The sequence below is a fragment of the Tauraco erythrolophus genome, chromosome 7 (genome assembly GCF_009769465.1).
Source record: "Tauraco erythrolophus isolate bTauEry1 chromosome 7, bTauEry1.pri, whole genome shotgun sequence".
Classification (NCBI taxonomy): domain Eukaryota; kingdom Metazoa; phylum Chordata; class Aves; order Musophagiformes; family Musophagidae; genus Tauraco; species Tauraco erythrolophus.
The window spans coordinates 44,332,367-44,348,476 of record NC_141471.1 but is presented as its reverse complement, the minus strand read 5'-3'; the positions used below and the strand labels follow the sequence as shown (position 1 = coordinate 44,348,476).

General features: G+C 35.7%; 1 protein-coding gene across 4 annotated transcripts in view; it reads left to right on the top strand.

Annotated features, from left to right (window-relative positions):
- SLC4A7 (solute carrier family 4 member 7) overlaps positions 1-16,110 on the top strand; it is a 62,087-nt gene that overhangs the window by 22,690 nt on the left and 23,287 nt on the right. For 2 of the 4 annotated variants that reach the window (XM_086615199.1, XM_086615198.1), the window contains 6 exons: positions 1,750-1,885; positions 2,901-3,061; positions 5,238-5,426; positions 13,955-14,070; positions 14,884-14,943; positions 15,546-15,703. In XM_086615199.1, the coding sequence (XP_086471325.1) occupies positions 1,750-1,885; positions 2,901-3,061; positions 5,238-5,426; positions 13,955-14,070; positions 14,884-14,943; positions 15,546-15,703 (820 nt within the window). Of the gene's footprint in view, positions 1-1,749; positions 1,886-2,900; positions 3,062-5,237; positions 5,427-8,242; positions 8,612-13,954; positions 14,071-14,883; positions 14,944-15,545; positions 15,704-16,110 lie in introns of all 4 variants that reach the window. The other 2 variants (XM_086615196.1, XM_009990663.2) reach the window with 2 other exon arrangements.

Here is a 16,110-nt window from a genome sequence, read left to right as displayed (position 1 = left end):
GTTTTGGATCAGACACTGCCGCCCTGCCCCTTATCCTCAAGAGATGATGACTTTGTCATATCATTCTCTGAAATGAAATTACTTGGCAGTCTTTTTAGCATTTTTTCTTCAAGACCTCAAACCCACTTTTATTCTTAGACTGTAATGAATGGGAAAGTTCTGGTGCGATGTTCTATTTCAAGTGTGGACACCATGCTGTTCACTGTCACCTTTCCATGACTACGTGGGGCCAGTTCCCTGAAACTATTGAGTTTTCAAATGGGAATGCTTTGACAAGTCCGCTTTTACCATTCTCTTGCAGTTCTTAGTTTCATACATCTTCAAAACTTCCCCTCCCAAATACAAATCATTTGATCTTATGTTTGTAGAGTCTTGCTGTACAGGTTCTGAAGCAGCGAGTAATATTAAATAGTTAGAAATTCACTTCTCTATTCTGGTTACTTCTCTGTCCTGGATACAAAGAATACAGCAGGATTCTTGGGATATATTGGTTTTGGGACAGAAGCAATCTGCTGTAGATCTTCATTGATAATGAATGTTGTTTATGTTCAAGAGCTCATTTCAGAATTACGTTATTGGATGATGATGTATGTGAGAACAATGCAAAAGCAAAATTCCATTCTGAATGAAGGTTTAATCAGATCTTATGTCTAAATCTAAAAGGCGATCTTCTGCAGTGGAACATACAACTGTATGTTTAGATCTAGCAGCTGTGATAGTGATGCTTCAGTGAACAAAGTACAATTTTTAAAATTGAGATTTACCTGGATTTTTTATCTCTGACCTTCCTTGAGGTAATGTTGCGATTACTACATCATTGAACGCTTGTAATTTGAAAGCTCTCCCTTAAGTTGAAAAAAGATCTGTGTATAGGTATTAAAAATATCTCTAAAACAATGTGTTTGTGATTTTGTCTTTTTTTTTTTTTTTTTTTTTGAGTTTTGCTCAGAGCAGAGAAGTCCACTACTTAGATTTGACCAATAAAGATAGTTAAATTTTGTTACAAGTTATTACTGGGCTTGTTCCGCTAGGCATTATACAGTAAGAAGTTAAAATATTTCCTCAACACTTTAGCTATATAATTTCTACTTCCCTGTGCTAATTCATGTACAGTGCTCCAACCATGCAACGAGAAAGTTAATCATTTTTTTCCATCCTATGTAAGCAGCAACAGGCCACTGAAAAAATCTGCTACTCTAACAATATGAATGCCTGACTACCCACTACGCAGAGCAAAAGCAAACAAAAAAATCGGTAGTTATTTAGCATCTTGAATTATTACTAGGGCAACCAATCTATAAGGCTATTTGTTTCTGTCAACCTGTTTTTTGGTGGATTATTTTTTTTTTTCTTTTGATCCCACCCTTTAATTAGTGTCTGTGTTGTGATGGTGTCACTTATTTTGTTCTCAAAGTGAAAACAAGGTTTCTAGTCCTTTGGTATATTACTTTTTACTTTTTTACCGGTTTTGCTGTTGATGTTTGTTTTAATATTGTTAATCTATAGAAGAGCTAAAAATACTTAATTGCGTTATGTAAACATAAATTTCCAGATGTTTTATTTTCAGAAACAATCCAAAATTTTAAAAGGGCCTCCTTTTAAATGTTTCTTTTGTTCCTCTTCCCTCTTGAAGAGGATATTGTGCTGTGTGTTTCTAACTGAGAGCAGGAGATTTAACTGTTGTGTGGTGTTTTTTGCATGGTAGAAGTGTGAATTCTTTTAATCGTTTGGTTTCTCCTTCTCTTCAAGACACACCATCCCAGCGAGTGCAATTTATCTTGGGTACTGAAGATGATGATGAACACATTCCTCATGATCTCTTCACTGAAATGGATGAACTTTGCTTCAGGGATGGAGAAGAATATGAATGGAAAGAAACAGCTAGGTATGCTAAAACTAGATTGTTTCAAGGTATATCTTCAGTGATCTTATTTCAAAGAACAGGTCTAGGTTAGAATTTTCATGAACTATAGAAGCTGTTTACTCAATTCACACTCAGCAAGTCAGAACTTTTCTTCTTTTTGTGCAACTCTGGAAGAATCAATATGGTTCCTCAAGAGATCCTCAGCCTTACTGGTACTGTGTGGACTTTGCTGAAACTGATCATGCCAAGCATTGGGAAAGGTAGAGCTACAAATACAGGTGTTCAGCAATGGACCACAGTATTTGCAAAGGCAGAAACCTCTTCGCTTTGTTACTGCTAATACATTAGTGTCAATTTCTTCGCTCAAACATGAAGAAAATTGGGTATTTACATATGTTCTTCATAGGTACTATTTGGTGAGTGGTTTTTCAAATTGTGTGCATGAACATTAGAGAATGGCATGATTATTTTTGGCCCATGTTGGTTAAATTGCTTCCTTCTACATACACATTGTAATAAATTCTTCTGCTTTCAGTACTTCTAATTACCTTTTTGTATGCTAGCTTTTGCAGAAGTTCAGTTTGCATAATGCCTGTGATTTAGAATCAAGATCAATTTATAGTTACACATATTTTTATTCCTAGCTCTTAAATGTCTGATTTAGCGCTTTAGGAGACTTGAACGTGGTATGCGGTGTGTTTTGGACAACTTTCTAATCTTAAAATACTGATGAAACTGAGATCTGCAAATCAAGTAACAAGGAACAATCCCACACTGTTCACAAGAACTTGTGAACAGACAGGTATTGTTCAAACCAAAAGAAACAAAATGAGTGAAAACTAAAACAGTTGAGTGTGGTTAAAAGACCTGATAAAAATGTGATGACTGTCAATCAGTTGGGTTGTCTGAGAAGGTGAAAGCTGGTATGATCTTCCTGTTTCGTGTCTTACAGAAGCCACGGGGAAGAATGGGACTGCTTGCCAAATTGTCTGTCTTCCAGGACAAATATAAATGTATGTATATTTATGCATTCCAGGTGGCTGAAATTTGAAGAGGATGTTGAAGATGGTGGTGATCGATGGAGCAAGCCTTATGTAGCGACTTTGTCTCTGCACAGTCTCTTTGAACTGCGAAGCTGTATTCTTAATGGGACGGTCATGTTGGACATGAGAGCGAACACACTAGATGAGATAGCAGGTTGCAACAAAACTTTTTTTAAAAGAAAATTCCTAAATTTTAATCTGTAACTTGAGATGGTTTTGATGGTGTTTTATTATGTTCTTGAAAATACTATATTGAGGAAACAGGTATGTGCATGTTTACTACAGTTTTCTTCATCTAGTGGTAAAGAGCTCATCCTACAAACTTCACTTCCAAGGAGATACACTGGATGAGTAGGAACTCCTTTATTACGAATTTTAGGACAAGGCCCAGAATTTGCCTTTATGTTCTAGTATCTAAATGTGTTCTTTGTCTTTGTTTCTACAGATGAAATGTAAATATCTGCCAGAATGTTTTAGGATTTATTTGTGCACTTTAGTACCATAATTATTAATCGTAACTTGGCTGATGTTAACTTGATGCCATTAGTGCAGTTGATTGCTGCACATCTGGTAATTTTTTACCTTTATAAGAGGTGAGCAGAAATAAATTTTGTAGGTGTTGTTTGACCTACTATGTTGAGTGTCCTTACTAATCACATGGTCATTTTTGGATACTATAAAATCAGCTTTGAAGACTTTTTCGTGTGTGTGTACGCACACACACAGACACACGCTCACTTAGCCTGAAAGCCTTTCAACTAGTTTTACATAATTTTCCTGGTATCTCTTGCTACAGGTACCATACAGTGGGACGCCTTCTCAAGAATCATGCTAGGCTTAGGGCTGACCAACATGTATGTGAAGGACAAGGTGTTTTGGCATTAAAAACTTTGGCAGTGCTTGAAATGGTTTCTTGTTTTGTTTTCGAATCTTCAAAATTCACTCAGGAAATCGGTATTTCCTGCCTGTTTTCCTGACTTAATGAGCAAGAGTGTTCAATATATGGTTTGCAAAAGTAATGTTTTGGTTTATAATTTATTTTTAGTAATTGAATTTAGCAATAATCTTAGTACATAAGAAAAATAGTTATTGCTTAATTCTGTGTAAAGAGCACTCTTTTAATAGCAGGTATTTTAGTTGGAACTAGGATGTCTCAAGAGATTGCATGAATTTGTTTCAATTTAATTTTAGACGACAGTACGAAGCACGTAGCATACAATGTAGGATACAATCCTTGATATACAAATATATTGTCTTGTTTCCTTGAGCCAGGAGTACCTTGTAGGTATCCTGATTCTCACTCAAAACAGGAGAGGGTGGCATGTTTCCTTTTGAGAAGCCATAGCAAAAGGCTGTGCGTTGCCAGTTGCAGAAGGAAGCTGCACTGTACTGACAGATGTTGGTGCATATAATTTTGTTTGTAAGGTGTTCTGAGCCATAACCTTTTTCATTGTGAAAAGTTACATGTAATTGCAGTTTACCAGTACAGTTAAGTTGTCCATGTATCAGTTAAGACTGGCAAAATATATTTTAAAAATTGTCACATAGGTTTGTGTTGATTTGTGCAGGATTTTGGGGGGTTTAAAAAAAAGACAGCTAAGAAATTGCAGCAGATATTTTCCCAGACATGCAGGCTTTCTTTCCTGGTGTGAGCGTACTGATGAGATGCCCTTTCAAAACTTGATGATGTTTCATGGCTGATTAGTTAGTTTTAGGTGATGTAACTAGCTTTTGTTTTACACTTTCTCTTCTAAAGCATATGAATCACATGAAGTTCAGTAGAGGGTCTCGGGAACTTAGGACATCTGAAGGTGACAGGGGAGTTAGGGAATTCATCTCATTCTATAATAACTCACTTTTATATGGTTGTGTACTTTCAAAATAGGGAACACTAGTTTAGGACTGTCTTAAGTCTGTTCCCCATTGTATTTCTGTCTTTGTATGTTCACTTCTAGTGAAGGGTTGTTGAATACATAGGTGCTTTTTTTTGAAAGGCAATTGCTGTTGAAAGTTGAAGTAAATGACAATAAATTATAAAATATTGAGTAACTTATTTCTTAAAATGATTCTACTAATAAATACTGTCTTTTGGGTCTCCATGTTGTACTTTCCATATTCTCACATTTGCTTGTTTAGTGACGTATTTGAAAATTTCCTGTGGATTCTTGAAGACGACTGCTAAAGAAAAAGACTTTTTTTTGATACAGATTTTTTTTTTATTATTATTTGGTGCAACTACAGTGCTTTAGTATGGTGAAGGAGAGATTTGATAGCTACATATGTAATTTTCTTTGTGTGTTTTTTTTTTTTTTTTTTTTTTTATTATGTAGATATGGTTTTGGACAACATGATTGCCTCTGGCCAGCTGGATGAATCCATAAGAGAGAATGTGAGAGAGGCTCTTCTAAAAAGGCACCACCATCAGAATGAGAAAAAATTCAGCAATCGGATTCCCCTGGTTCGGTCTTTTGCAGATATAGGCAAGAAACATTCTGACCCTCACTTGCTTGAAAGAAATGGTGAGATAAGTGGTAGCGTCCAGTTTGTTCTAACCTGTTAAATATATGTTCTTACTGGGAGATGAAGGAAATTCGACTGATAATAGCAGATAAGTGTTGCCTTCTCGATAAGCAAAGAACCAGTGATAACAGTGTGTGTGTTATGTGTAGCTGTGGGTGCTGTTTCTGTATACTTTTGAATTTACTCAAACATTCTACTCCTGCCTGTATACATAGCATGCATTATTGTTTGAAGGTATAGAAATAGACCTACTTTGATCCTAATGTTTTTTAGGATATGTTTGAATAAAATGTGTAATGTTTAAGGAATTTCAGCATTGTGGCATGGCGTTACATGTTTGTCAGATGGATCCTAGTTGCTTATTCAGTCTTTATACTGGAGACTTACTTTACGATCATGTCACAAGTTCTGTGATGCTGACAATTACTGTGTTTGAATCCAGTGTTGTTACGTTAATACGACTAGAAAAAGTTCACCATGGTAATGGTGAAGAAATTACTTTTAGCTAGGACACTGTTTATTTTTGCCTTGTTTTGTAGAGAAGGATCTAATGGGGGGGATGGGGGGGGGACACCAAACCAGAAAGATATTGAAATGTTTTCATAGGCTGTACATCTTTTATTGGACCAATTCCTGAAAATATTCTGGAATCAATACATTTACTCTAAACATCCAATTCCAAAGTCCAAAGAGCAATATATACTGCAGAGCAGTGTACTTTTATTCATGTATTTCTTATGGCCTCTATTTCTATCTCTGTTCTTTGTTTTCTTTTGCCTTGCATTAACTAAGACACATAATTTCAACTGAAATTTTTTAGTCTAGTGAAAACTTAGTACTGATTTCATGAATCACTTCTTGAAGTTCCGTTCCTGTCTTGAAAGATGCCTCATTGCTTAGAACATGATCCACTTAGTGAAGTGGTTGTTGGGAGCTCTCAGTTCGATACATACTTGGAGTATGCTCCAGCAAATGTCCAAGCTTGCTGATACTTTTTATTAGCTAGTGAATATATGATACATCCTTAAATATTTCCCTGGTAGCTTCAGAATTATTTTTTCTAGAATGAAAATACAACTGATTTATATAAGAGCATAATTTCTTTTATAGCTTCTGACTTTCCTGTTTTGTTTACTGTGAAAATTTCCCGTATAAACTTGGTTTTACCCATCCTTGAACACCTATATCCGCAATCGTAATTCTGAGAATTTTGTATTTGAGGTGAATGTCAGTTACTTTTCATGTATCACTTCCACCTTCCAGTGCATTTTATTCTTAATACTATTCCTAGGACAGAATATGGGATACGTGCTGAAATAAGAAACCAATATAACATGATGAACTCTTTGCTAGCGTATACAGATTTGCTTTATCTTTATAATCTGGTGGTTACCCTCTAATAAACCGGTAAAACAAACATATGCATGTGCGTAATACTTTTTAGGCTCCTTTTTACCCCTCTGTGCATTAGGACATCTCATATTCATGATTCGTCACAGATATACTGACAGAAGTCTTGTTGTTACTGTAGTGATTAATATAGACAAAACCAACCAGTTTACTTTATTGGTCCTCTTGACTTAACCGCAGTTTTAATAGTTGATCTTCGAGGCTTTTGTTCTTAATTTAAATTCGATTTATATCTGTAGGATCCACTCTTCCATTGGGGGAGGGGGGCAGGAAACATGTGACATTTACCTAGGCATGCTTTCTGCACCTCCTTCTTGTAAATTATTCTAGGGTTGTTCAATGTATTGGTCCCTGTAGTGCCCCAGTATAAACGTGTCTATTTTGCTGTTTTCTTACTTGATGGTATGGTACATGAAAACAGCATGTTTTTGATTTCAGGGATTGTAGGAAAAGTAATCAGTACTCTTCTCAAGGAGACTACTATCTCAGGAAAAGTGTTTGTCATTAACAAGAAGAATGGAATCACCAAACCTTCTTGTGGAAGTGCTGATAGGAGGATAGACAGTCTCTTTTCCTGCTCAAGGAAGAACTGCAATCCATTGCAAACTTAAATCTGCAAGAACCATGACAAGACTATGTATGTTCTCTTTATATGAAAATAGTGGGACATTGAGACAGGATAGGGCAAGAAAAGTAACAATGGATTTTAGAGAAATGTATGTGATTTTAGGCAAATAGGGACATTTGGCAAGAAGAAATGGAGAAAGAACTATCTATCTCGTCCTCATGCCCTCTTCAGATCTATATAGAAACTACAGCTGACTAGGAAACATCTTGTTTTAATAAGACTTCTATTGGAAGACAGTTGCATTTAACATGATTAGATAGGTTTAATCATGTTAACATTGAAAATATTTTAATTTTAAAAATTAGCAATTGTTTGTATATAATGGATAGAGTTAACTGTGTAGTCTTATAATGTTTCGACTGCTAATGATTTTTGTAAGTGTGTTTTTTGAATGGTGTTAAAGGCAGCTGCTGTGCAATTTAGAATGAGAAATTCTAGGAAAATTTAAGAGTTGGTTTTAAGAGTTCTAATTTTTTTTGGTTATATTAACAAATTTTACTGACTTTAAGATAATATCTTCTTCAACATATCTTTAGCGTTCTAATTAGTACTCATCAGTAATTTCTGACTTCTAATGCCTGAAATCAGATTTGCTCTTATCGTGTCTTACTTGCATGAGTATGACACTTTTGGCCTGTAAAGCTTGCAATTTACTATGTAAATTGTTAATGCATATTTGTCTGTTGTTTTTTGTTGTTGTTGGGAATTTTTTTTCTTTGTTTGTTTTCAGTATATTCCTGTTGTAAGCCTCATGGTGTTTCATTTGTTTTATCTCAGGGGAAGGCCTTTCAGCCTCCCGCCACTCTTTGCGAACAGGTCTCTCTGCCTCAAATATTTCCCTGAGAGGAGAAAACCGTTTGTCAGTTCTTCTCAATTACCTTCTTCCTTCTTCAAGAGCTGCAACCCCTGCAACCTCAAGGTGTACCACCCCCGTAACTACCCCTCAAAACACACCACCGTCCAGTCCTACCTCCAGCCACCCACCAACCACAAGTGCCCAGCCAAGTCCACTTCAGGGCAAGGAATTGCTGGTGTCACCTGCCAGTGATGGTATTCCTTCAGTAATAATCCACCCACCTGAGGAGGACTTAGAAGTGCAGGAAAGCCAGGAAAAGAAGACAGAGGAAAATACTGACAAAACACCAGGCAACTATCAAAATTTAAGCTGTCCACGTGTGATGCTCTCTGCATCTGGATCACTTGCCTTGCGATGGTTTTGGCACATAACTTGGGCACAAACGAATATGATAACTTTTACCTCTGCCTGCATGTTTTACTTCTTCTCAGTTGTGACTGTTTTCTTGTTTGGCATTTTTAACTTTTAACTCAAGCCAGCAAAAAAAATCTTTAATTAACCATCATTTGTATAATTAAAAAGGAATATAGTTTTAAAATATAATATATAAGCAAAATGTCAAAAATGGTGGCCTTTTCCTTTCACTCACCTACAGTCCATGTCAGGTTTTGCTGTGTTGTTTTGTCAGTGGTTTAAGTAATGTTTTAAACCAATGTTTGATATCCTGAGATAGCTACCGCTGAAGACATAGTGAAGTATTAGACTTGAGTATGAAAAGAATTAGGAAGGGTGCAATAATCAGTGGTGTCTGTAGTTTAGTTGTATCATGAAGTCTTCAAGCAGTTTTATTTTTGCTTTTTTTTCTTTTAAAAACTAAGGCCATTAAAACTAGTAGTAGTTTATGATGGAACTGGCAAGTTCAGTTCACCTACAACTGTTTCTAGATAGCTATCCGTTAGTACACTGCTTCGGAATCAGACATTTGATGACTGTTTTGTTGTGTTTGATATTCAAAATAGGATAAGGTAGTTAAGAGTTTATAATTGCAGGTCAGAGCTCAGCAATTTTATTTGTTGTCTTGCAAAGCTATTGTTCTTTACATGTGAAAAGGTATGTAGAAGTATAGACAAGTTGAAAGGATGGAAAGCTCTGACTTTTTAATTGTTTTTAGGAAAAGTTTCATAGCGTGTGCATTCTGCATACATACTGTTATACTTGCTTTACTTCTGCAAAACTATGACCTATTTAGAGACTTTAGGATTCTTCTAGATAGATCATGTTTGTAAGGGGATCATCTTTCTTTTTAGCCTTCAGGCTCTTTCTGCTTCCCCCCCTGAAATTTATCTTGCCACAGTTTAGCTTGTAGATTTGTCTGCTTTATGCCTTGGGGAGGCGAGGAAGCTGATTTCACTCAATTCTTTCATAAGTGAGGCTTTTCTTGGTTTCCTTCCATACTTGTTTAATAAGTTAAAGCACACTTAAATGTAGCAGTGAAAATATGCTGATGGAGAAAAGGCTGTGATTATCTGCCTTTTCATGTTTTGCAGCCAAGTCACTGAAAAGGGAAGAGCAAACTATGTTGTAGGCTGTCATCTTGAGTTGGAGTAGGGACACCATCCTTACTTAAGTTCAGAAAAGTAAACAAAAAGCTTTCTGTGACTTCTGGTTGGGAAATTAAGAGAATTGACATCAAGATCGTGCTCTCTCATGGATGATATTTCAAGGGTGATTAAAAAACAAAAGTAAAATAACAGCTGTAATTCTTTTCCCAGTTCTTTTTTTTTCTCCTCATCTGACAGGAATGACAGTATGCCAGACTCAAGGTCTTTAGAACCCAAAAGACGGCAAAGAAATGAAGATCAAGTACTTGATGCTATTATTATCTTTAATAAAGCTTTCCACCACAATCTCCAAGTTATGTTCAAATTGCTTTTGTACCTCAAGGGGATGTTTGTCATCAAGGAAAAATCTGAAAGGGATGATTTCCCAGTTAATCCGTAAATAAAAGTCTTTCCAGAGAAAGATGAACATCAGTAATGATGGAAGACATTTTCGTTTTCTGGGTTTTTCCCTGCTTTTGAATTCAAGAAGTCATCTGACCACAGAAAGACACTTTTTCCTTAGAGATGCCTTTGAAGACATTCTCAGACTATGACTTCAGGACTGCAACTGGACTAATCTCGAGATAGACTCAGAAGGGAACCCTGAAAAGGAAGTCATCTTCCTTGTAACAATTTTTTAAAAAATAATAATTAAAAAATTCTTGGTCCATTCCACTATAGATTATGGTCTGTATTACCTCTCTAGTAATTCAGAATATTTTAGCCTGAAGACTTTTTCTACATCTTTATGATGGAGATGAGTTTGCCTTCTGTGAGAATTAGGAACTATTCTAATTTCCTAATAGATGGCCTTCTCCTGTTTAGCATTCATCTATCCTTGGCCTTCTGCTATTCAGATTTTACTTTTTAGTCTTTATAAATAGCTGGAAGTTTACTGAACTTAGTTTGAATTACTGTAAAAGGAGGGAAGAGGGGCACACTTTCAGTCTGCTACTTGATTTTTATCAGCCAGTCATCAGTTCATAGTAAGTCAACCAGGCAAAGGTTTCTCTTTAACAATTTTTTTGTGTTCTTTTGTCATCAGTTCAGAAACAGCTTTTGTTTTCCCATCTTTGAAACTGTTGAATAATGAATTCCATAGGTAGAGCTAGGAAGGGAGCTGTGTCACAGCTAAAGATGAACATTGTTAGTTCACCAGCATCATTAAGCTTTGTTCCTGTCTGTCAACAACAGCAAAGCAGCCTATTTTAAGGAGTCTTTTAGTTCACTGATAAATGTACTTTAAAACTAAGTGAAATAATATTTAGAACAGCTTTGCTCTTACAGTAATTACTGAAAATAATAATTCAGAAAGGTTTGCATATTTGCCTTCTAGGATTTACCTTTTAAGGGTTGGGGTTTTTTTTCTTTCATGTTAAGGTTGCATTGGAATTTATTTAAAAAAAAAGATTTTTTTTTATTTCCTCAAACACAGATATGGTGGGACTGTATTTAAAAGTTTCATATTTCATAAGTATTAGATAATGTCCACTAGATTTTTGTGATCACAATAGTAAACTAAGTATAGTTGGCTAGAAGATGCACGTGATCTTCAGTGAAGATGTAGTTGTAAGTACTTTAAATTGAGTTATCTTGTGAGGTTTTAATCCGAACTTACTCCAGACTCAATCCACTGTTGTCTTTTGAAGGAGGCAGGTGGTATATTTGCATAACAACATCAGGAAGAGTACCATATATTTTCAGTGATCCCCTTGGTACCTTGACAAGACTAGATGAATTTCTCTGTCTCACAGTCTGGGAAAACTAGGTAGTCTTCCTTTTTAGCAGTAGTTTCTGAGTTTGTATCTACTGAACTGGAGAAGAGAAGGAAATGAGTTCTTTTATTAGTGTGAGATTGAGTAAAAGTGTTCCACTATTAGAGATAATAATTTTTTATTCTGAGTTTCCCTGCAACTATCAGATTGATTGATGTGCATAATGAAATGCAGTCTCATATGGAAATGCTTGCTCTAAAACCTGTAAGCAGTGCTCTCTTGTGAGCGCAGCAGTCTGTCCAACTGCAAGACCAACAGAAAGGAAAACTATTTACACATTGTTTGGGATCGGACAAATATCCCAGTATCAGTGCCAAAACTTGCGGACCATGTGACTGGTTGGAGAAATTTTGAAGGCAGACTTTTCTGAAGAATCAGTATCACTTCAGTACTGAAATAATAAATTAGTTTATGCTAATATGTAGCATCCTTATTCTCTATCCTCCTCCTGGACTGTCTCTTCGCTTTTTCTTCTGGTCTCTGCTTGCTCTTGCTCATACAGCGAAAAGTGCAAAATGATGCATTGTTGCTCATCTTTCATCAGTCATACGCATCTTCAGTTACCTTTATTATTACATAGGAGGGAAAAAAATGAAAAAAGTTTACATGTGTAAGCTTTTATATTATGGTGGTCTTCTGCAACAACTGCTTATTATTTCTGTTCTATTTCTAGTCCTACAAACACATCTTAACATCAACTCATGCAGTTAAATACTTTAAACAGCTGATTTCACAGGTGGTTGATAGCTGTTAGTCATTCTTGTGATGCATATATATGTAATGCATATATTTTGGAGCAGAAGGGTAGAATGTGTTTTGTTTGGTTTTTTTTTTTTTTTTTTTTGGGTCTAGTTAACCGAACACAGTATTTGTAGTGTTAGCTAGTTACATGTGCATGTTAGGATTCACAAAGGAAATTGCAGGTTATTAACTTCATTTGGTTTTTGCTTCAGGAAAAACTACTCACATCAGTTACATCCTTATGAACTGTAGGAAGGAAAATTAATGGTAAAGGCTTAGAGCTGCATGTTTTCCCTTGATATGATGGCTTTTTGAAAGAGTTTTCTGGAAATGAATTTGAGTATCAAATAAAGTGAATTCAGTTATCATTTAAAATGATAAAAAATGTTAAATTGCTAAATTAGAAAGATGGAGGGATGCTAGTATAGTTATGCAGCAGTAGACATGATAGAACAGTAGCCAAAAGGTAGCCAGTGAGGATTTCAGTTTTATCTTAGCTAGAGTGACGCTTGACCTAAATACAAACTTTGTGCATGTAATACAATGTTTAGACTTTAGCCTTTGTGTAGATGTAGTTTTGAAAGCATGTTAAAGCATGTCTATCACCACATCTGAAAGGTCTAGTGTAGGCAAGCAAGGCCAAATGTACTTAGAGTGCATGTTAAAGAGAACAAGTAAAAGCTCTGTAATACAAAAGATGGGATTTGGGCTTGGTTATGCATGCCTAGACCAGCTTTGAAATGATAGTTGGGTAGAGATAACCATGGTGCAACATGAAATTCAGTGTGTGTGAACACACTGTGAAATTCAGCGTGTGTGTTGATTTCACTGAACTTGTACCCTTCACTGAACCTGCTGTTCAATGTTGCTAGTAGCATAGCTACATCAGCATCTGCACTGAGACAGTGTTTTGAGGGAAGCTGTTCGTTTGACTTGTATACCTTTATTGTATGTGCCCCTTTAGCTATCGTGTTGGAGAGACCATTTCATGTAGTAATGTCTGATCATACCAATAGATGGAGCTTTGGTCTGTTGATTGAAATCATGGTTTGCAAGCTATCTGTCCTTCATGTAGTACACTATTTGCTTGTACAGGTTTAGTTAACTACCAGGGTATCATTTCTTTTAGCTGTTGTAGCCTGAGGCTTGCTAAAGCTTTTTACAATTGAAATAACTGCTACACAGCATACTAAATAGCAGAGGTGTTTGCTTTTGGTGTTTGAGGACTTTTAAATATAGTGAAGATGCTATCTACCAACTACTAGAGCAGTTATGATTAAAATGTCAATACTTGTTATATTTTCTACAATTAAAGTAGCTCTTCTTTTCTTTTCTGGTGACTGTTCTGCAAATGGCCATCATTTGGGCAATATTTAATTTTAATTTTTTAATTATGTCATTATTTTGACAGCACAGTGACTTGTTAGTGTTGCATTTGTGATACTAATGTAGGGCACTTTTAGTGAGTAACTTGCACATTTGCTTTAAGCAAGCTGCCACGTTGAGATTTGGTAGTGTTGCATACTCAATTCACTTCATACACCATTTTGAATTTATTTCCTTTGTTTTAATTTAGGGCTATTAGCATCTCCACAGTCAGCACCTGGAAATTTAGACACTGGCAAGAGTGGAGATGTTAAAGGTACTGGGACAGGAGGAAGCAGAGAAAACAGCACGGTTGATTTTAGTAAGGTAAATAACATTAAATACCTTAAAGTGTATTGTAGCACAAAATAACTATGTAACAAAAAACATGGTGTAACTGACCTCTCAGTTGTAACTGAGATATATCCTGTGTACACTTATACATACATGTATGTACTAAGTCATAACTTGCATGTACAAGTGTCAGAATATGGCGTAGGCTAAATGCGTCAAATATTCTGAAACTTCCTAGTGGAACTGAACTTTCTGTTTCATTTGATCTTTTCAGTATTTTGGTAACTTAAAGTGCAGCCGCTGTACTTTCTTATGCAGATGGAGATATTTTCAGATCTGCTGTAAAGACTCTTACGAGAACAATTTTGTAGATGATGGTGTAACATTTTTTTTTCTAGGACTGACTTTGGGGTTTGTTTGGGTTTTTTTTTTTTTTGCAAAGAGGGCTTTTAAAGAGGATTTGCTTTATATGTTTTATGAGTTTACTGTACAAATCTATTGTACATCTTAATCATTAGGAGCATATAATACCACTTCCTGAAAGAAATCTTGTGTAATACTGTAAATCTCTTGTATTTCTTTAATGATTTAAGTTTGCTGGGCAAGTTCCATTATTACTTTCACTATAAAATGCAGTCTGTAGTGTCTGTATACTGTAGTGTACTGTGAAACACTGTAAGAAGATTGGTTTGCCAAGTTAAATAATTATGTTTAAGGAAAGCTAACTTATACTGTAGTTCTCATCTAATCATGGCAGGTGCCATTTATTCCTGCTCCTCTGTCACAGTTTTTATGTTTTTGCTTGGCCTGTCCTTCTGTACACCTGCCTTGTCTCCTGTTGGGCAGGAGTCAGCCTCCTGGCACTGTAGTTGTGGCACACTTGGTGTGGGACTCAAGAGGCCATCTGTAAGTTCTCTAGATAGCAATGTAACTGGTGCTTGTGTGTGTGTGTATATGTATGTGAACACAGAGTTCATGTGCTGTACCATTTTCTAATACTCTTCTGTAATAATGTACGGAAATGAAAGTTAAGATTTTCAGCCATCGTATTCTTTATGGATGAAAACAAACATACAAATTATTTTTCATAATTATGACATATTTGAAATAGGCAGCTGTGAAATAGCTAATTGCATTCTAGAAACCATGTGTAATTACATGAACTCTCCTTAGTTAATTGTACATAGATTTTAAGTTACGTTACATCCTATCACGGAATGTTTGTCATGATAAGTATTAGAAAGGTGGTTACGCAGTTTGGAGTCTTCTAGAATATAATAAGTGGTAGTAATTCTAACTTTAGAAAATAGTTTATTATTAGTTGGCTGGCTGGCTGACATTTTCTACATGTGTTTGTGTTTTCTGTACTGTGGGATATTTAATTCGCTTTTTTATTTTTCTTTGTAGCATAAATGTCTGGTAAATACCAATGAACTTGTAATGATGTTATAGAATTTCTGCTAAAAAATGTAAGGGAATAAACACTTGTTTCGTCTTTGTATGAATAGGTTGATATGAACTTCATGAGGAAAATTCCTTCAGGAGCAGAAGCATCAAATGTGTTAGTGGGAGAAGTAGATTTTTTAGAAAGACCTATTATTGCTTTTGTGAGGCTCTCCCCTGCTGTGCTTCTCTCAGGTCTCACAGAGGTTCCGGTTCCTACACGGTAAATAAATGCCTGGAAAGTCTGGCTTTACTTATACAGTAAGATAATGATAATTAAGATCTCAAATAGTTCTAAGTTTTTACACCTACTCTATTAAGCACAAGAAATGTAGACTGTTGTTTAACATGATGCCAGTCATTTGCTGAAAAATTTGAAGGAAAGAGATCCACCGTAAAATTCTCTGAATGCTTTAAATATATATAATGATGCTGTCTTAAGCAGGTGCAGAAGTTGAAACTGATAGGTGACCAGGAGCAAAAGCCATGAGTCTTCCAAACTTGTGTAGCTGTTTTAAAGACGGACACGAAGATTATTTTAGTTCCCTTCAGCACGACACAGTGTGGAAGAGTCCACTAAGTCTGGAAGTCTATCTAATCTGAAGCTTTGCTCTTTGCATACAAATGCTC